Genomic DNA, 21,663 nt, shown 5'->3' with positions numbered 1-21,663 from the left:
ACCCTGGGCTTTGTTTTTAGATCATATGAAAGTCCATGTTGCAAGAATCCAGTTTCTGAAAGTTTGTGCTTTTGGAATTTTGTGGAACTGTTTTTTGGGTTGCTGCTATTAACAAGAATACAGAAACATTCAGCTACTGAAATCCACACCAAAAGGAATAGTAAGGTGTTTTAAAAAACCCCATCAAACAGTAGAGGCACAAAATGCTGTGATTCTGGTAAGAAATAGAGAGAAAAAGCCAAGATAAAGTTTCTTCATACAGCTGACAAAACCAGAAAATGGTAAATGAAGGTAAACTTCCAGTTCTAACAAAGGAAATAAAGGGAAAAAAAAAAAAAAACAAGTGAGTAAGAATAACAATTCCAGGAATACAACTGTAACCACTCTGGATGCTTGATGAGCACTTGGACCGCAGATAGGATGACATTGATGAGATGGATTTTTTTTTTTCTCTGTTAAACTAAAAAGCAAAAAAGAAGAAAAGGTACTTAGTGGTTTGAAGCTGAGAATATTGGCAACCATACTGTCATTTTGGAGGCTTTAATGGTTTGCTAGTTAACAGTGAAAGCATTTGTGGGGTATGCAGCTGACAAGAGAGTCTGTTGAGAGATCTGTTCATAGATTTGTCACCTGAACTCTACATTGTAAACACAAAGGAAACCAAAGGTTTTGTGCGGAAATCATGCCAAGCCAGATGAAGAGAGGGAAGAAAAAGGCTGACTTTATAGTTCTAAAAGAGGGCTTACTTTCTGTCCATTGCTTTTGTTGTTCCAAAAGGCATCACAGCTCTTCAAAGCTCATAAGGCCATGGCAGAGTATTTACACCAGCTGATACTGGTACAGAACTAGGTGGCCAAATCAGGTGGTGAGAAGGGAGAGGCTCCTTGGGGACAGAAGAGAACTGTCATTATTGACTGTCAAAGATGATTAGGGACATTCAACTCTGGGCTACATCTGTGCTGTTGCATTAGCTTGAGGCCTGAGGCTCAGTGTCTGTGCCAGCTCAGTGTGGCTTCTGTCCAAAGGAGACCATCTCATTACCACAGAGAACTGGTTCATGACTAGTTTTCCCCACAGACTCTTCCATGGAGCTAGTGAAGCCTCCTGCTTCTGTCAACTCGTGTCTGCACTTCAAAGGCAAATACATAGCTGCACTTATTTAAGGTTCACTGATGTGAAACTACTCTGAAAATTTTCTCAGGAAGCTCTTGTGTTAAGCTGTGCACACCTGTGATGTACAGCTATTCACCTGCTCAACTTATTTACAACTGATTTATCAACAGCTAATTTGATTCCAGCTAGATTGTGGAGCCAGCTACCCTGTGAGCCAAGCAGTGCTGATAAACAGCAACATTGGTCTGGAGAAATGCATTCATCTACTTGAAGTATGCAGTGAAACCAATTCAAAGCTGATGGGCAAACACAGACTGTTGATAAGAAACTTGCAGAACAAGAGACGTTATCACTTTCAGCTGATAGTGTTTGATGTGCAGGAGTACCTTTTAGCAGGTCTATGAAAGGCAGAGATTTGATCTCAGCATAACTCCAGAATATCCTCAATGTGTAGGAAACTCTCCAATCATGTAATTCAGTGTAGTTCTATCAAAGCAAAACGTCTAATTTTGTATGGTTTAAACATTACCTCAAGAGATTTTTATTTTTCTAGAACACTGATGCTGACAGGCCTGAAATTGAACTTATACCACTTTGGAGAGGCTATTTCTGTTATTAAACTGCCCTTCAGACCCAAATCCATGCAGTAGCAAGGGAAAGATTTAGCTGACAATCTGCTGCAAGCAAAACAGTGTGAATTGTTTCAGTGTTGCCTGGATTTCTTTTTTGTCTGAGTTACATCACCATAGGTTTTGCCTCATTTTAGTGTGGTAAGAGGTACATGCCACTGGTTGAAAATCATAAAAAGATCCATTCTTTGTCATGCTTTTAGGAAGAACTGCATGGCATGCATCAGCAAGCCAGATTTAATTGGTTTATACCTTACCAACTCAGACTGGGAGATCTTACCATTTTAAGAACTGAGACCTTGAGAGAAATTGCTGTCATCAAATATGAAGTGTTGAAATACATTTTATGGTTGGTACATAAGCAGTCTTATTTTTAGTTCCAAATCTTCACAGACCACACTGGATCCTGCTGTGAGGAACAGCTAACAATACATACTATCTCCTCTCCAAAGACTTTGCAGTTAAGTTTCTGAGGGTATAAAAACATGCTGGCACAGGTGATGGAATGCCAGAAAGGCTTCATCAGCATCACAGGCGGCAGTTTCAATCTGCCAGGTGCATAATTATTTCTAGGCTTTCTTATAGCAAAATAGTCACAAAGTAGAGATTAAAAAGAGGAAGAAATTGAGTGCTTGCAGACATGGAGTGACATGGGAGAAAGCAATAATGTGCTTGTTTGGAAAATTTAAGGCTATGGCCAGAGGAGTTTGACATTTTTGACAAGGCAAATGTCAGAGCCATGACAGGTAAAGAGGTTGGAAATGTGCCATGAAAAGCAAAGATAAATAGTTTGCATTTGATGCAACATAAGGGAATTAGACAGTGTCAGAAAAGAACGGTAAGTTGATGGAAGACACAGCTGGGACAGCGTTTGCAAGACCATGTCAGATATGTGGGACAAAATTGTGTCTGGCATGTCTGAAAATGGGTAGTTGGAATTCAAGATGTGTGGATGAAGCAAAAAGCATGCATTTTAAGATACATGGAAAGAACTACCTGGCTCTAGACATGGCCTTAACGTAATTTTACTAAAGGCAGCTACTTGCCTGCATACACAGGTACCCTCCTGTTCTCTCCAAACCCTTTCTGATCCTGACAGCTTCTAAACTGTCACAGGATGCTTGGCAATCTGCCTGGTCCAGATGAGGGTCCACTACTGAAAAGGGTGTGGTCCTGTCCCATTAAAGCCTTATATTGTGGCAACAAGCTGTATACTGAAGTGTCATCTGGTCCTGCTTCCATTCTCCTCTTCTCTGAACTGAACTGTAAATGCGAGTAAAATCTTGCTAAAACTTGTGTATGTTTTCTGGATTTCACTAGTCTTGGTGTTTTCTAACAGGTAGTTTCTTGCTTATTGCCTGATGCATTAGCACCTTTTTTTTTTTTTTTGCAACAGTTAATCCTCATTTGCTAGCTGCCACATGGAATGTTGTTGATGCCTTTCAAGTCTTTTTTGTGGTTTGTTTTGGCTTGGGGTTTTTTTTGCCTTTTGGATTTACCTCTCATCATTACATCTTCCAGTGCAATCCACATCCTCTCCCTGGCTAGTCACAGCACTGACAAGCACTTGTGTTTCCATCTCTGTACTCTGTGTAGCTGAGAAACCCCACAGCACGTTCTCTGCCTTGCTCTCACAAGTGCATGTGGATGTGCAATTTCATGGTAAGTGTAGAGCTGGTGCTGGCTGTCTCCAGATGCCCATTTCCCTGCCCATGGAAACCAGGGAGTCAGGGAATAACCCTATAGGATATAAAGCCAACTGTTGGCAATTTGCATTCGATTGTGTAAGAGTTTTGTTGTGCCTTAGTTTCTTCACCTCTGTTGGAAATAGGATCCTATTTGCAGATATATTAAAAGGTATGTGATCTATATCATCTACTGAAATTGGGTGGGTTTTTTCTTTTGAAACTTATTGCTACTTGAGCTTATCTGTAGCTGAGACCGTGCTTTGAGGATAAAATCGTATTTCAATCTGTAAAATGTATGGTTTTGCTTTTTGCTTTATCTTGTAAATGTGCTTCGCATAGCTTGCATTTAGATAGGTTGGAAGATGAGCTCAGCTGAAGCCTTTTGGCAATAGATACTTTCCCAATTTCTCCAGTGGGGTGAGCAGCCTGCTGATCTGTCAGGTATTGGAGTAGTCTGATAAAATCCAGACAGGAGAGGATCCACTATGTAATCACATGTGTGAACGATAACAAACCAGATAACAGTATAAAGTTCATTTTCTCTTTTCCTCCTTTAGATACAAACACTGATGTTGGTACACAGCGTGGGGAAAAGGCCTGGGTGGGATTCAGCTAATCTATCTTTTGCTGTCTGCTACTGTGACAGCCAAGTTAAGATAGTGGTCTGGTCTCTCTCTATATGTAAAAAGGAGTGTGAGCTGCTTTCAGAACTTAACTAATCTCATTGTGAGATTGGGTGTCCATGGTAAGGTCATGGACCACCTCTGAAGTCTGCCATCTGTAGAGGGATGCTGTCCTAGCTTAGACATGGAGTAGGTAACTGAAGGTAGGTCAAAATAATAGGTGGGAAGAGAGATAAAGGGAAACCTAGATAAGTGAATTACAGATCTTAATTTATATCTATCCATATCTATATCTATGTCTATGTCTATATCTATATAAATTAATATATGTGTTAATTGAAAGTGCATAGTTTAAAAGCTGCATAGTCATTCCTCTCATATTATTAATTCTTGTAATTATCATCTGATATTAAGAGCAGTAGACCAGTGTAAAATGGCCCTGAGATACAGAATGTTATAACTTTATTGCAAGATAATGATTAGTAATCTTATCTTTCTGTGAGTTATCCTGGTCCCTTAGAAAACCTCATGTTTCCCTTTTGTATTTCTACTATTTTTATTTATTGTAGTTTTCAGGTTGTTTTTAGTCTTGCATGAATTTTTAATTCCAAAGAGTCCTGAACATTGATATAAAAGATGTTGAGAAATATAAAATAATGATTTTATTTCTCATATTCTTGGGTTGTCAACATGTCCCAAAGCTCTGCAAGGTGATAATTAACAGAATGTAATTTAATTCTGGGTATTTGCTTTGGTGTGTGATCTATCTCACACATACAGGCATATGTCTTATTGGCCTAGGTAATTGCTGGAGGAAAGAGTCATCCAATAATGAAAATGTCATATAGTCGTTGATATGGCAAAAACTTGACATAACTTCAGGCTTTGAACATGTATTTTTTAATATTAATATGCTTACTGCATATATCATTCTTTATCTGAAAAGCTTAATATAGCTTCAGCCAGATTGTTAGCAGTACTGGAGCTGCATCTTAAAATGCCAGCTGGGAGGTTGGTAATTCTCCTGTGTTCCAAGGTAGGGAGATGTGTACAGTTTGCTGGCTGGGCAAATGAGGTTTTGAGAGTTTCAGTCTGACAGATGCCTGCTGGTGAGTTTGGGAGTGCAGTTTGCATGCCTTGAGTAGCAAATTCTCCTCTCTGGGGTTCTTGGAACAGGTTTTTTCCATGTATGTTTAAACACATTGGATTTTTTTGACTAAAGAAAACACATTTAATATTCATATCAAACCTTTGGTACTGTACTTAGTGTTCCTGCATATTTTTGCTCACACCATGCTTTGGGAGTATGAATCTTCATTGTTTATTTTGTAATAAGTTACTGTGTTATTAATGCTGTCCCTTCAGTGGTGTTCATTTAAACAAAGTTTTTCTCTTTGCCTGAGATTTCCTTATAAATAACACATTGAACATTCATCTTTGGGACTTTCCTGAAGAAAGGAGCATGTGGGGACTCACTCAGTCCTGTTTGAAGCCAGACTTCCTCAGGTGTGGCCATCCCCTGAGGGACACATGAACTTTTCAGCAAGACCAAAATATTGAGCTGTGCACAGCATCCTTCACCTCTTTGATGACTCCTGTCCCTCCCACACTACTCTTACAGGGGTCTGGGTCTCCCTGGCTGCTTTCCTGCAGCAGCAGGGCTGGCAGGTGACCCTGCACCAGCACTCAGCTGGGCTCTGGGATTGTCACAGCCACCTTCCAGCCACAGCAGGGAAGTGACAGGGGAGGATGGCTTGACACGACCTTTCCTCCCTTGCCCAGGGGGAGCCTTGGCTTGGATGGTAGGGATTGTCTAATAACCAGGTGAAATGGGAGTATTTCTCCTGAACATCCATTTAGGTGACCCTGTGGTAAAAGACATTTTAATTCTACCTATGGAAATAACATATTCTTTATCAGATGAGTAAGTACATATTTTAAAAAGTAGAAAATAAGCTGCCTGTCATCCAGACACGTCACAGCAGAGACTGCATTATTCTGTCAAGAGCAGAACTGTCACAATCCAGGTTTTGAGAGTACATTTTCTGGCATTTAACAAGACAATTGTATTTTAAGGGTGAGAATGATGATCATTCCCTGAGTTCATTGCTGTACTAATCCCTCTGTTGTTGAAATAAGAAACCTGCCATTGCATATTGCTTTATTTTTTATTTAGAAAAATCTTTTGTTCATTGCTTATTACTCCAAGTCTGTAAGAGCAAATTTGTCAGGCCTGAGGTACATGAGCAGAGATTGAAATAGTCATCTCTGATCTGCCTCCAAGAGCTGTGAGCATTTTGTTGAGAATGCTTAATTTGGCCTGCTCAGCATTTGTGTGTATCTGTTCTCCCAAGGTCAGTCTATGGCTGGTTGAATATCCTGGCAGAATCCCCAGCTCTTATTGGCTTCTCCAGTCTAACCAGTACATAAGTTCTCACCTCTGAATATAGCAATAATTATCATTATAGAGATTATTATTACTTTTTTGTCTAAGGTGCAAAGAATTACAAAATGATTGAATGAGTCTGAAATGATGTTGCCACAAGTATTCTGTCTATATTTTTTTACAACTTTACACTTTTCAGAGATGATAAAAGCAACTCACTGCTGCTGCATTTTAGCTGGAAGTGGGCAGTGTCAGCACCTCTCAATGAAATAAAGAATTAAAATTCTTTTGGTCCCTTCAATATATTTTATTTATTATATCATCTTAAAATGTTCTCTCCCTCTGAGCAATTGAAAATTATCAGCTGCTTTTATTAGATTATGAGAATCTAATCTTGAAGCAGGACTACTTTAGGATTCATTTTGGTAATCATAACTAGTACAGCTCAAATTCTGAATCCTTAGCTCACATTTCATACAATGAAATCAATTTCCAAAGTATTTGGGAATATAGTTGGAACAAAATATTGGGAATTTTAAGGTTTACTTTTATTTTTCAAGGGAAGTTTTTTTGGTGTCCATTAAATCTGAAAAGGACAGAATCCTCTGAGGAACAAAAAAACCAAAAAAACCCCAAACATTTTGGAACTGTTCATTTGGAACTTCACATTCTTGCTGGTATCTATATTAGTAATGTGCTGCTGGGTGCAGCAGAGAGAGGTTCACCTTGCCTGGTCTTCCCAGCAGCAAAACTGAACAGTGTCACTGCAACCTTTACATGGAGTCCAACAGCAAGCAGGATTTTAAACATGGGGTAAGAGGTGCATCTTACTGGGTGAATAGTAGGTTCATTCACCCATTGAAGAGTGCCCCTTGAGGGTTATTTGTAGAAGTTCAAAGCTTTGTGCAAAAAATGGCCTTTCCTTTTTTAGCCAAAGTAGAACTGGAGATGAGAAAACAAAAAAGTGGCCTGAAAGAGAGCAGTGGTTTCATAAGTTAGGAACATGAGAGGGCAGAGGAAACAGAGCTAAGAACTTGGGAACTGAGACCATCTAAAGGCTCCTGTGCTGAGCAGCTCCACAGTGGAACAGGAAGCCTGTGCTTAGCAGAGGCTGCACAGAGACTGCACTGAACTGCATGGGACAAAAGGAGGGTTGGAAGCCAGGTATCAATATAGTAACGGGGCAGTCTGTGAAAGACTGGACAATAAAGGTCTTATATTGGAAAAAAATTGAAGTTTGACCTTGGAAATATTTGTGCTTAGCCATGTTCTGTTATAGATTTCAGCGATGAAATCACCTCTGGTTTAAGGGCTGTAATTAAAACAGTTGGATTAACAGGTTAACGATACCTCAGAGAACTGAACAGTGATGCAATTGCTTACTTTTAGAACCTTTCAGGTTTGTGAAGCATATTGAATAAAGGCTGAATTTTCAACTGCAGACCCAAACCAAGAGTGACCCTGGCCCTTTCAGACCTGACTGTGGAGTAACAAAAGCTCCTGCATGTGCTGACCAGACATAAGGGTCTTGATACAGAAATTAGGAAATGAGATTCTGTAAGGGTTTTATACACAAAAGGTCAAAAAATGGTTTTATTAAAACGATACAAAAATCTGATAATGCTTTTCTGACACTGAAGTCTGAATCATGGATCTATAGCTTGAACCATGACAATCAAAGCAAATATTTATAGTTTTGCTAGGTATTTCTGTGGAAGCTGTAGTGTAAGGCTTGAAAAAACATGGGATGTATACATTTCAGAGCCATAGTTTTGATTTTTGAGCTTATGAATGTTTATATCACAGAAAATATGAGAAGACATGTAGGTGATATTGCTCTGACTGGGGATGAAGTGTTTATTTTGTGAATATACTGATCAAAATTTGACAAATGATTTCCTAAGTACCTGAGAAGATGAAAAGTGAGAACTAAAGGAAAAGATAGGCATAATGATCAGTGAGTAAAGCAGTGCTGTAAACAAATGTTCTGATATGATGAGCTGTTGATCTGCAAAGCTAGTTCAGCTTGAGATACTTGAGACTGAAAGAGATACCTGAGGGAGAAATTTGGGATGTGTGTTTCACAGAGGATTATAAGAGGCTTGGAGATAGACATATTGAACTCTGTGAGTGCAGTGCATGCCTGCACACCATCAGCACAGCCCATCCTGGCAGGTAGGCACAAGCACAGACAGCTCTTACTTAGAGAAGCTGCTCTTGCTCTAAAGAATGGGGCTCTCAGGCTGCAGCACTTTTGGCCGCCAGGCCTGGGAGGATTTAAAATTTCTTTGTGAAACACAGCAGTAGCCTTTAAAAAAAATCCTTACAGAGCAAAAATGTCAGCATAGGGTCTATCCAGTGTTATAACTTACAAGTGATTCTGGCAAAAAAAAAAAAAGGCAATAAAAGACATCCTTTGTTACCAAGTAAAACAGATATTTCTGGTGTCGTTTCCCTTACTAAAGCTGGGACCTTGGAGTCAAGCTGTTTCTTGTTTGGTCTTCGTGGTGTAGCCAGTTACAAACCTTTTACACTGTTGTGTTTTGGGTTTTTTTTGCCTTGTGCTGCTTCACCCTAATGCTTTTAGCAGCCACAGCTGGCTGTGAGGTCCAGGCTGAGCTTGCAGGGGGTGGTGTGGGTTCAGGGGGCTGCAGACAAAGCTTTCTGTCCAGCACTATCAGAATGCAGCTCTGTGAGTCAGCTCCACCCTGCTGCCTGTGGGAGCTGCAGTGCCACTGCTGCGTGGCAGCTCAGGAAACACAGCAGGGGCTCAAAGCCCTAAACTGTGATTTTCAGTGTTTCTGGCTCACTGAGACTAATGCTGCTGCAAACCATAATTTTATCTTCTGTGGCTAGTGTTAATCAAAATTAGCGGGGAAAAAAAAAACCCAAAACAAACCCTGGGAGGGCTGGAGAAGGAAAGCTGATCTTGCTTGTGTGAGACAAAAGACAAATTAAAGGTTTCATTTTTGAAATGATGTTTTTTTAAAAGTATTTTAATGAGAAAACAAGATTTGTGGGAAAAGCCTATGAAGAGTGCTATTTTTTGTTGTTTTGGTCCCCTTTGGGTGAACATTTTACAATAGGAAAACAAATTTGAAGGAATAAAAATATAAATACTATTGAAATACTTCATGGAAAGGAATAAAATAATTAACTTTTATTTTGATTTTTTTTCTACTTAAAAATTTTAAAATATTGTTAAAATAATGTTTGAAAATTCATGGTGGGTTCTACTCTGAATGAACTGATGTATTTATTATTTCATCCGCCTTTATTAAAAAGGTTAAATTACTACAAATGCTCTTTACAGTAAAATATGTGCACCTGTCAACAGTTCCACCATCACCTTTGGTGCTTGATTTTTGAAAGTGGGGCCTTATCATATGTCTAAATTGTTGGTGCCTCTTTAATGACAATTACAGTAATGGCTTCCCTAGCATTCCCAAAATGAACACAACTCCATCTATACCAGAGAAACCTGACACAAAACAGAACTTAAATATGAAGGCAGTTGAGGTTCTGAGGTCTTAACAGTCACAACCAATTGTCTGGTTTTTTACTTTCATATGATATTTCTGATTGCAAGAAGAGAATAATACTTGCAAAGAGATCTTGTCTTTCATCGACCCGTAAAGATGGCTTATAATTTTTGTTATGGCATAATAGGGTCTTTTTCAGCTAATGGAATTGCATAACTTTGAAGCAAGCAATTGTCTCAGGCTACAAAGGAGTTGAGCAGAGCTTGGAGTGGTTGGGGCACTCAAATGTAGGGGCATCTGCTGGTGACTGGAAAACAAACATAATTTTCTTCTTGATGCATTATAAAGAAAAAAAATATCAAAAAGGAGAATTAAAATCAATAGCCCATCCACTTCCAGTCTAGAAGCGTGCAGTGGCAAGTGCTACAGATACAGGCATGTGAAACTTTGTGTGCAGGTACCAAATAACCTGCCCACCAAAACTGCTTTTCACTAATCATGATGGAATATGTTTTATGTGTTAGGTTAGAGCTCGAGGTTTATAGCCTTTTTCCACTTCTCCTGCTACTTCCCAGTATGCAGTGCTGGATTTGTCATACAACTGAAAGGCAAACACACCAGGATGGATTTGCTTCTGGCAGACACAACTGTAGTTTTATGGAAGCTTGTGTATCCTTTCAGATTTATACCAGTTGAGCACCCTTAGCCTGATTACTAGCTCTATATAGCCTTTTTTCCCCTAAAGTTATAGTGACAAAGGAGCCATCTAAAGGTGAGTAGATCATCTCTGTTTGGATCTGCCCACATTATTAATGGTGGAATCTTCACGTTTCCTTACTAATTTGAAAAAAGTAGATCTGGGCTCCAGCCAAAATGACAGTCAAGAAGAAGAACACTTAGAAAGAACAAGTTGTGATGAAGAATGAGATTTGTTGTGCCAGTTCTCTGACAATATATTTGTTTTCTATCTCTAGCCCTTGCACCATCCTTTGTCTTCAAAAACACTCAGCAAACAATTCAGAGGAAGCAATTGGCATATTCCCTAATGAGACAAGATAAAGTGTCCTGTAACGATGATGACAGCAAATTCACTAAGTGAACTGCAGTTTAAGAACTTTGCAAATTGATCAAATCATGATTCCTTGGTTGCTTACTTAATTGCCTGTTACCATCTCTCTCCTGACCTCCATATGCCCACTGCTTCTGTCAGCACTTCTGCAACTCAGGGACTCTGTCAGCCCCTCAGGTTGTGAACACTGGAACGATAGGTTCTGGTTTGGGGATTTTATTTAACTTGCTTTTAATATATGTTCTTGGCCAGCTATCACAGTGGGAATTTAGAGATATTCTGGACTCCAACCATGCTTGAATACATCAGGCGGTGAGGAAAAAGCTTTCCTAATTCTATTTTTTATAGGATGGATGATAATTAAGGCACTGTCTCATCAGGTGCTGAGTACCTTAAGCACCTTCTTAACCCTGGGAAGGATAGTGCTGTGTTTGTTTAGCACTCAGTGATATTCTGTCTCCTAAAAATGTCATGGTCAGGCAAGAAATGTGCAAGGCAAAAGCATATTTTGGTGAGTGCACAAAAAATTAAATGGTGAGACTCTTAATCCATAGCCAGTTTGGACCAAAGCCCCTAGAATTGTGGTTCTGCTTTATTGGCAGAAGTGAAGAAATGTCCAATATCTAAGTGATGAGCTATCTTACAGCATTCTTCAGACAAGGCTACTTCAGGGCCCACCATTTATGCCGTTTTGAAGGTTTCATTAGAGAAGTTTCTTTAATGGAATGAGGGAAAAGAAGGGATGTGAGCCCATGTGTGCACAGGAGTGGGAGTAAGGAGCTATCCTGCTGCTGTGGAACCATTGCTGCTTCTGCAGGGACTGTGTTTAGAAGTGGTGAGGAAGCGCTGGCTCCACCATGAATCTGCAGAGCTCCCCGAGTTCTTTTCAGATGAAAAGCACTGGGAACTTCGCAGTTGTATTTACAGCCTCAACACAGTGGTCATAAACTGTTACGGAGAATAATTTTGTCAGACTAATCAGGCAAGTGTTCAAGCAGGTGGGGAGAAAAAAAAAATCAGCTCTCCTGAAATGGGATTTAAAGTTGTTGTTCGCGGTCCAAGGTCATGCATGTGGCTTTCTGATTCCTCTGGGCTGCCTCTGTGCGGGAGTTTTCTCTTTTGCCCCTCTGAAGTGACAGTTATATCTTTCCTGATAATATCCCTCAATTACTAAGATTGTACTGACCTCCGGGTTTTTCTTCCTTCCTTCTTGCTCTTGGTGACCTGCTGTGCTTGTTTTATTAACCACTTGGATTTTCATGGCCATTGTACTCCAAGAGAAGAATATTGATAAGCAGAGAGAAAGAGTAGGTTGTATAAAATTAGGTCTAAAGCATAAAAATATCACCTAGGCTGGAGACTGTGCCTGAGCTTGAGCTTTTCTGCTGGGGGACAGTGGATTTCATTTGCATACTAGACTATGGTAAAGGCTTTAATGCTTCTTGTTAACCTTACCCTGCAGGAAAGGTGAGGATTGGCAAAAATATCTGTTATCGAGGTGGTAAATTGTGTACCTGTGTGTTGGTAGGTATGTGTTTGAAATGCCATACATGGATGAATATATGTACCACTCCGTAAAGAGATGTGTCACATTTGAAAGTTCATATCCCTTTATTTAAGTATTTACATACTTTAATCCAAAATGAAGCAAGTACATGTATCTTTAAAGCCAGCCTGTATTAAGTTCAAGGAATGAGTTAAACGAATGTCAGATTTTGAGCATAGATTCAGGTCCAAATGCAGAAAGATTTCACATGCTAATCAACTGTGTGCTAACAGGGTATGTTATGACAATAGGTAACAGAGTACTTCTGTAAAACATGCCTGTCTGTTCTATCTGTGCTGCAATCACTCTCTCTTTCTTTTACAGCTGTCTATGAACAATCCTGTGAGGCTTACCGACACCAAGGGAAGACATCAGGCTTCTTCTACATCGATTCTGATGGAAGTGGACCACTGGGACCACTCCGTGTTTTTTGCAATATGACAGGTAATGACCTAACCTTGACTTGACTGCCTGATGCCAGCTCTAATTTGATTTGAGGTGGTCTAAGCAGAATGATAGACATGTCAATAATGCAGCTCAGTAGTGGGGAAGAAGCAGGGAAGTTGTAACTGAGGTTTCGCTTTGAGATGTTTCCTTAAATGAGATCCATGTAAAAGTGATTTTTAAAACAAGTTTGAAAGACTTGCCCTGCTAAGTGTCTGCACCTTATAAATGGCACTTCACGATATCATAACTTTTGATGAGATGTTTGTATTTTACTGAAGAGGTAGAAACTTAGAATCCAAACCTTTCTTTTGTAATTGAATGGTTTCTCTGCTTTATTAGAATATGAGATCTAGGAATTATTATTAAACTCCTCTCACTGAGCTAGCTATAAACCCCTCTGGTCTGACATAGGCAGCAATACATCCCCTCAGACAATGTGCTGCCTTTGGCATTCCATAGAGTGGAAACCTTGGTATTTGTATGGGGGAGAATGCCTGATCATCTTAGGAGAGGAGACACCAAAGAGATGGGTAGCAGAGCAGAGCCTGGCAAGGTGACCTGTTGGTTGAGGCTTTTTAATCTTACAGTTCTGTAGCTTTAAAATAAGAATTGTTTCTAATGAATATACCTGGCTTATTCTTCCCTTAAGTGGGTCCTGTTTTCTATATATGACTGTCAAGAGTATGAGAAAAGATTACACAGCCTTTATTGTGGGTGGGGAGAGATGGTAGGGCTCCCTTTCTGCTTTTTATATTTGAAATAGAGGTGAAATTTCCCACACTGTCTCCTGTTTGGCATTTTTTTGCTTCCTGTGGCCAGGTGCCGATGAAGGAATATTTTATTACCCTTTCTAAATTGCTAATTCTGGCTGAGCTACATTGCCACATATTACCTCCACACTCAGTGCTGAAAATTGAGGACTCAGGATATTCATATTTTATCCTTAATCTCCTTGTACTTAAAGTGCTTCAAATTAAATTTTCATTTTTATTTAATTGGGCAGTGATTATGTTAATTAAATGCACAACAATTAATTATTAAGTATGTTTTTTTATTCAAGTGTAACAAATATTTAATAAGATGCGTCTCCTTCAATGTTGAATCTCCTAAGAATTGAAACAGAGTTTCACCTTTCTGTCTGAACATCCTTCCTTGATCTTCAATATGGGAAATGTGCTCATTTTTATTATTTATCATATAAATATGTGTGATCAAAACATTGTCAGTGCTTTTTATCTCTGCTGAAGAGGTAGGATTTTTGACAAACACCTTGCACTTGCCTTCCTCAAATAAACTTTATCTGGCAGAAATCCAGAAAGCTTATACCTGATTTTCTCTCTATCTGTAATGAACTTGCTGACATTCTCATAACATTGGTTATGAGAAAAGTGGAGGTGGGGAAAACTGGCAGGACCTCCTAGCCTGAAAAACTTAATGCTTCTGTGTCAACTAAATATGGTTTGGGTGCCTTAATCACAAGAGTTTCTTTTCTCTCTTGGAAATTCCCTTATTGTTATTCATATAAAAATTGTTTACAGTAATCCATTAAGTGCAAAGTAGGAAAAGTATTACTCTGTATACACAGGGATGGATTCTCAATTTGCTGCTTTTTTCAGATGATGCTTCTGCTTAGTTTTCTGAAAGTACCTCATATTCAGGGGAAGGCAAAATATGAAATTCTGTGTTGTTACACGAGTTACATAAAAGGAACAGGAGAAATATTATTGTTCAGTGACATAAATCTGTACCACACCTCTTGTGAACGGAAAAGTGTGGATGGTCATGAAAGTGAATGGCTTCCATGTGTGGGGAGACTAAACAAATTAAAAAGATGACTGGGGGAACTGTCCCAGGAGAACATGGAGATCATGTGTGGCATAGATAGAACACATAGGAATTGATTCTTTTTCATCACATACGAGCTAAGGGACACTTACATGATTACACAGCAGGAGTTGGGAGTCTTGTTTGCTTGCTTTTTCCTGATGCAGTGAATTCAACTTGAAACCACCACAGGACAGCAAGGAGGCTGATAAATCGAGAGAGGGAGTAAAACCCATCTGGAAAAAGCCCCAGTCCTTGTCTGAGAGATGCACAAGGTGAAAGTAAACACGGAGGTTTAGTAGCAGCTTCCCACTCAGGCAGCTGTGACCACTGAGAAAGGGGAATGAGCTTCAGGAAAACCTTTTGGCTTCCCTGGGTATCTCTTCACCCTCAGAGGCAGAGGTGGGCTCCTGGGCTAAATAAAGCTTTTATTTTACTCAGGCTGGCAGTTCTTTCTGTATACAGTTCAAGAAGCAGCAACCTTTTTATGCCCAAAACGTGTTCAAGCTGAAGAATTTGGAGGTGGAATGGAAAATTCAGGGCAATGACTCATTTAGTGTTTTTGAAAGTGGAGGTGAAGAGAGCTAATGCCTTCTGGGAATTACAGTGCCTTTAATCTGTGAAGAATGAATTCAAAGAAGAAATCAGACCATCAGAAACAAGCAGCATCATTGCATCTAAAGAAAAGTGTTTTTCTTAATATCCGCTTACATTTTTTAAAGTTCTTTCTAATTCTGATTTAAGTTCTTTTAAATTTTTTAAAGTTCTTTCTAACAGCATTTTTACCTGTTTAATTGAAGGATTCAGATAGGAAGCTTGTTTGTAGCCAGTTCTTAACTGGGGAAGATAAACACCAGATTTCTTGCATATTGTTGTCTGGTCATAGGTATCAGTGTCTGACGTGGACATGGAAATATCAACATTACAAGGTATTTTACTGTGTTTGTGTTTGCAGTGGTTTCTCTGCAGCCTGTCAATTTTAGCAGCCCACTGCTGAATAGAAATTCTGAATAAAGCAGAAAATTGTGATTGTGCATGTTGAAAGGGAATTGGACAGTTATACAAAGAGGGAGAGAGATAAGGGAAAGGAAATGTTACAAGGAGGAAAAAAAAGCAAAAAGGTATTAAAAAATATAAAGTCAATTTTCAGCATGGCAAGAAATTTAGCAGTAGTGTCACAGAATATCTGACGAATAGCTGATACTAGAGTGGGTAAATGTATTTATCCACTGTCTGAAGAAGTGGCTGAAAAAGCAAGGTGACAAAAACTGTAGATGATGTGCTACTATTTAATAGCATGCTTATTGGTCAAGAAGGGAGAAGAGCATATGAAGCACTTTAAGAGGATCTTACCTTGAGGGCTGTTTATTTCTACTAAAGATAAAATACATTGTAGAAATAGGAGGTTGTCAGGAACACTAATGTGCCTAATCAAAGGCATAGAAAGATATCTGAGCAAAGAGAGGTTAAAAGTAAATATTCCAGGATTATTTAGAATGGGAAGACTCAAAGTGCATGAGCCTCCCTGACAGAAGCAATGCTCATTTGCATTTTCTTACAATAGGAGAAGAGAGACAGTTCAATGACAGTGAAAGACAAAAACCTCAAAAGTAGATCTAAAAGTAAAAGACAGCACCTTATTACCATAATGTTTTCTTCACCTTATATACCCATTGTAAAAGAGCAAAGCCACTTTCACAGGGAAATTCATCAGTTGTAAGAAACACTGAGGAATCCACACTGAATATGCATCTGTGTGTGGGGGGAGGTGAACCAAATGTATGTGTCCAAACCATGATTGGATGTAGTTGGATGCCATGAAGGACACCAGGAGGATGTGAATGGGTCCATGCAGGGATTATCAAATTGGGGTGGTTGCACTGGGTGCCATGGGAGCACATCTGGCACGTTTGGCACATCAGGCACACGGGAACTCAAGGTAGCCATGCTCTCTTTTCCTGAGTCTCCAGTCATCCATGGGGGTCTGAGGCCACATCTTTTGACATGAAGTGCAGAAAGAATGTAATGTGTCATACTTTGGGGTAATGAACAGCCTCTGGGACTGGGAAGATTTTTTCTTGTAGGCTGGTTGTTTGATCATCAGTCCACTTGAATTAACCTTAATTAAAGATTCATAAAAGTCCTAAAATAGAAAAGATGACTGATAAACCCTCTGAACCTCAGGTGTGGCAGTCTTTCTATCACTGTGAGTGAGGCTTATTTTTTTCATGCTGCCTAGAAATCTATTGGTCTGTCTGGAGTACTGCTTAAATGCTAATAACCATGTTCTCCAGGACAAAGCCTATAGAAATGCAATCTACATTCATGTACTTATTTTGCTGTCCTGTTTGAAAAGTGGAATGACCTTTTTCTCATCTCCTTCTGAGTAAATTTTACCCTTGAAATCTGAAAGATTTGCTTACTGTACACTTGAGTCATCCAGTCACTGTACTTCCCTACTGATGTTGTTTTACAGTATTCAGACCCTGGACTATCAAATCAATAATTCTTAGAAATTACCATGACTAGATCAATGGTTCAGTTTATCTTTGACAGATATTTTTCCAGTCCTCAAATAGTTTGCCTTTCCTTTCTTCCCTTTTTTTCTTCCAGGGTTGCAGTTTGGGGAAAGATGCAACCTTATCTCAAGTCTTGCTGCCGGTCCAAGATCTTTTATTGAAGCTACTATAATGAAAAAAGACCATTAATTCACAAAAATATATCTCTGTTTGTTGCAGATCATTTCTGGTTTGGAGTCTCATCTCAAAGTGCAAATACTGCTAATTTCTCTGATGCAGGAAAAAGAAAGTTTTATTTTTTCTGTCTCACAAAACTCTATAGAAATGATGTTTAAATCTCAGAAAAAGTAAGGGTTTCTAATAAGATGTGAAGTAGATTGTCAAAATTGTGCTTGCAATTTTTAAAAAAATTGCATCCTTTTTTTTTTATTCAGCTAACAGTGATTAAGATTTTTATTCTTCCATATAGCACATATCCCCACTGATGTTCCTAAAACAATCAGTTGTATTATTGTCCATGCCATCCATCTTTCTCTTTGTTTCCACATGTGAATCTCAGCTCATCTGCTTATATAATTTCCTAATCTATTTTCCATAAGAAACCATCTCCTTTTACTTTGTATGGCAATTACACAGATGCAGGAGTCACCATGTACTCAGCCCTTTTTGCGTTTCTTGTGGACTTGGGGGATTCTCATGTGAAAAGGAGGGCTGCCTCTGGACAGGCTGAAGCAAGAACAGATAGGAGGAGGTCATGCCCTTAATTCTGCATTTCATACCTGCAGCTACAGGATTTTGGAATAGCAATTTAAATGGTCAAACCCCCTCTACCCTGTAGCTTGCTGTCTGTGGTTGTGACTTTATCACAAGAGAAAACAACAAATGGAAATTCCTTACAAATTGTTTGCTAGTGTTTAGATTAAAGGCAGCCCTTAAAGATTTACATTTTATCTCTCAAACACTACAGGTCTTTTGGCACACTGTAGTTTTGACAATTGATACGTTTCTCTTTTGAATTTTCATTAAATATTCCTCCAGAACCTTACAGAATGAAAAAATCTTTAATGTGAATATTATGTCAAAGGCATTGTGCTGTCAACAGCTGCCTTGTTGCTTCCAGTGAAATTGTTTTTAAGATGAGCATCATGGCAGAAGTCCTGAAGGCCACCTTCACTGTCACATTCTCAGGTGGCACCTAAGGAAGTTCTAGTACTGAATAACATAACTAGCCATTACCTAGCCATTACCTTTTAACAAAAGTTTACTGCAACTCTCCTCTCCTGCCACATCTGCAGTGCTCAGAAGTTAGAAGTAAGCTGTGGCTCTGTCCAAGTCTGTCCAGCTGTCTGGGTTGCCCAGGGTGGATCCATTTGTCCCAGACATGGGCGTCTCCTGCCATCCCTGCACCCCTGCAGGTTTCATGCCCAACCCCTGGAATGGCAGCTGAAGAACACCAGGTTTGGTGTGGGCTCTTCTTGTCTGCCAGGCTCATGCAGGTGTCTGAGCCATCACAAGACATGTGAAACAGCAGAAATGTGATTTGAGTCTCAACACTCACCCTGGAAGGAGACAGGAAGAGAGCACTGCAGAGTTGTCAGAAGCGCAGCGAGTGGAGAAGTGTCCACTTTGCTTTAGGAAGTAGATCAGTGACTGCCTCTTCAGTTTTTGGAGAGTAATGTTTCTCACTGCTTGTTGTAAGATACCCTGCATTAAGGACCTGCTGAAATGGAGGATCATCAGGAAGAAGGCTGGCATGACCATGGTTTGCCTGCTCTGGGTTTAAGCATAGCATGGGGGAGGAGGGCGCAAGATGTCACAAAAGAGGTGTCTTGTCATCCATCAGAGGCATCTGGCATGGTCATTCTGCTGAGAGATGCCTTGGATGCATTGCAGTGCTTCTGCACTGGGTGGACATGGCTGAATCAGACCTCAGGGGGAAGCTGATGAGCAGGAAACAAGCTGCAGAAGCATCTATTGCTGGGTCAGCCAGCAGATTAAAAAAAAAAAAGGAAAAAAAAAAAGTAGATACAAAAATAGTAGTGGGATGCTTTCAGAGAAGACTCAGAAAACACTTATTTGGAGTCAGTGAATTAAAGATATCTGTGATAAGAAATTGGTTTTTTAATATCCTTTGAGGGGAATGTATATTACAGCAGCTGGGTTGATCTGCCACTGCAGCTTAGAACAGTACAGTGTTTAAGAAGGAAAGTCTTGTCTCTTTTTTGGTTGCTCTTTTAGTTACAGGTACAGCATTCAGGATAAAATTTGGCATTCAGTGTGGAGCACTATGAAATAAATGCATCGTATGAGCTCTGAGAGTTATTTTTTTTCTCTCATGTAGCATTTACCGTATGTTTGGCTTGTTGGCAATTTAATCAGTCTGAATAATCTTGTTTTGTGACAAACCTCCTAAATCACAAAGGAATGATGCAGTTTGTATGGGTGGAATGTGTTCTACAGGGATATTTCAAGTTGAAGAATAAAAATGAGAATTAGACAATACAGAATTCATTGAAAGCCAGTTTTCCAGCTGCTCTAATTTCCCACAATTTAATTTGTGTGCCGTCAAAAGCAACTTGGAGGTTTCCAGCAAGATGATAGAACTATGGGCTAGGCAAAACAGAGAGTCTAAAATGTGCTTAATGCATTGCAGTCCCATGCTGTAAAAGCATCTCCTAGGGCCAAATGCAGACAGCATAATATCCTAGTGAATTGGACCATTAAATAAAACTGTGAAGTCATAAAGCTGTAGCATTACCCTGAAATTAAAGCATTGTCACCTTTGAATTATGGAAATAATTTAACAAGCATTTAGGAAATCTGCTTTTCAGGGCTGCATTAAACTATTCCACATTATACAATAGAAGATGTGGCTGCAGTCTCCTACTTGGTTTTGAATGACTTCCAGCTTGTGTTTAGTTTGAAATTTTACCAAGCTGAGAAAGTAATAAAAGAGTAGAATAGAGTAATAGAAGATAAAAATAAACAGTAACCTATGCCTGGACAACAGCTTTTTAATTGTCATTGCAGATTCACAAGTGCAAGGAGAGCTCATTAAATGGAGTAAACAGGAATCAAATGTGTAGTGTGGACAGATGTAAAAATGTAATGATAACTTCTTAGTTGAAATACATGACGAGAGTGCTTTATCTGTGTTGTTTAACAGTTTCCAGGTATGGAAATGACTAGAAGGAGTTAGTGACACTCAGCTTGGTTTGCATCTGTGATCACAGTGTCATTGTATAAAAACATAATGTGAACAAAGATTACAGTAATTTCACGAATACAAGCCGCAGCAATTAGACAAAAATTTTGGTGGAAACCCGGAAGTGCGGCTAATATTTGGGTGCGGCTAATCTATGGACAAAAATGTGATATCTGCCCTTACCTAGTATCATACCAGTCCAGTCCCGAGCCGAAACACTTTGAAATCCATGGTTTCCCGTTGTTCCAACGATGAACCAATCAGAGAACAGCTTATTGCCTGCCTGTGGATGGCGGCGTTACTGAGGGGTGGGGGTTGTTATCGGGGTGAGTTACCTCGGCAGTTCGATAAAAGTGTGTGATATTTCTCTGTACTTTTTAAAGTGTTTTCAGTCTTGTGCAGCTGCGGGACTGGCTGGGCTCGCAGGGAGAGGGCTGGGGGAGCCGCTAGGCTCTCAGGGAGAGGGATGAAGCAGCTGCTCAGCTCGCAGGGAGAGGGCTGGGGGAGTCGCTCGTCCTGCTGGGAGAGGGGTAGAGCAGCCGCTCGCCCTGCTGGGAGAGGGGTAGAGCGGCCGCTCGCCCTGCTGGGAGAGGGGTAGAACGGCCGCTCGTCGTGCTGGGAGAGGGGTAGAGCAGCCGCTCGCCCTGCTGGAAGAGGGGTAGAGCAGCCGCTCAGCTCGCAGGGAGAGGGGTGGGGGGGGCACTCGCCCGCGGGGCTGAGCGGGGTGTCTGTGCCAGCACGGAGATGTGGCTCCGCTTGGAGCTCAGCTGCCTGCCCGCGTGGCTGAGCGGCTGTTTAAAGGCAACGCAGATCCACTGGGAATGCTCGCAAAATGACCACACTATTGTTCCTGTCTTTTTCGGCTTGTAAATAAAGGGTGTGTCTTTTTTCACTTGGAAACAATGTTTCCGAGGTCGGCAGTAAGCCAGTAAGCCCCGGCGATCCCGCGATTGTGTTACTAAATGACGACTTTGTGAAAGTTCGCTGCGAACTAAAGTGCAGCTAATATTCCGGGTGCGGCTTATCTATTGACAAAGACATCAATGTTGCCAACACACCGGATATGCGGCTTATAGTCCGTGCGGCTTGTATTCGTGAATTTACTGTAAATAAAAATCCTTGCATTATGAAA

The 21,663-nt window shown here is 40.0% G+C and overlaps 1 protein-coding gene across 1 annotated transcript in view; it reads left to right on the top strand.

The window, feature by feature from the left end:
* CNTNAP5 (contactin associated protein family member 5) overlaps positions 1-21,663 on the top strand; it is a 276,013-nt gene that overhangs the window by 164,372 nt on the left and 89,978 nt on the right. Inside the window, exon 12 of the mRNA XM_033065393.2 lies at positions 12,861-12,980. Coding sequence (XP_032921284.1) covers positions 12,861-12,980 — 120 coding nt within the window. The remainder of the gene's footprint in view (positions 1-12,860; positions 12,981-21,663) is intronic.

The sequence above is a fragment of the Catharus ustulatus genome, chromosome 7, assembly GCF_009819885.2.
Source record: "Catharus ustulatus isolate bCatUst1 chromosome 7, bCatUst1.pri.v2, whole genome shotgun sequence".
Taxonomy (NCBI): Eukaryota; Metazoa; Chordata; class Aves; order Passeriformes; family Turdidae; genus Catharus; species Catharus ustulatus.
This window is presented reverse-complemented; position numbering and strand designations above follow the sequence as displayed.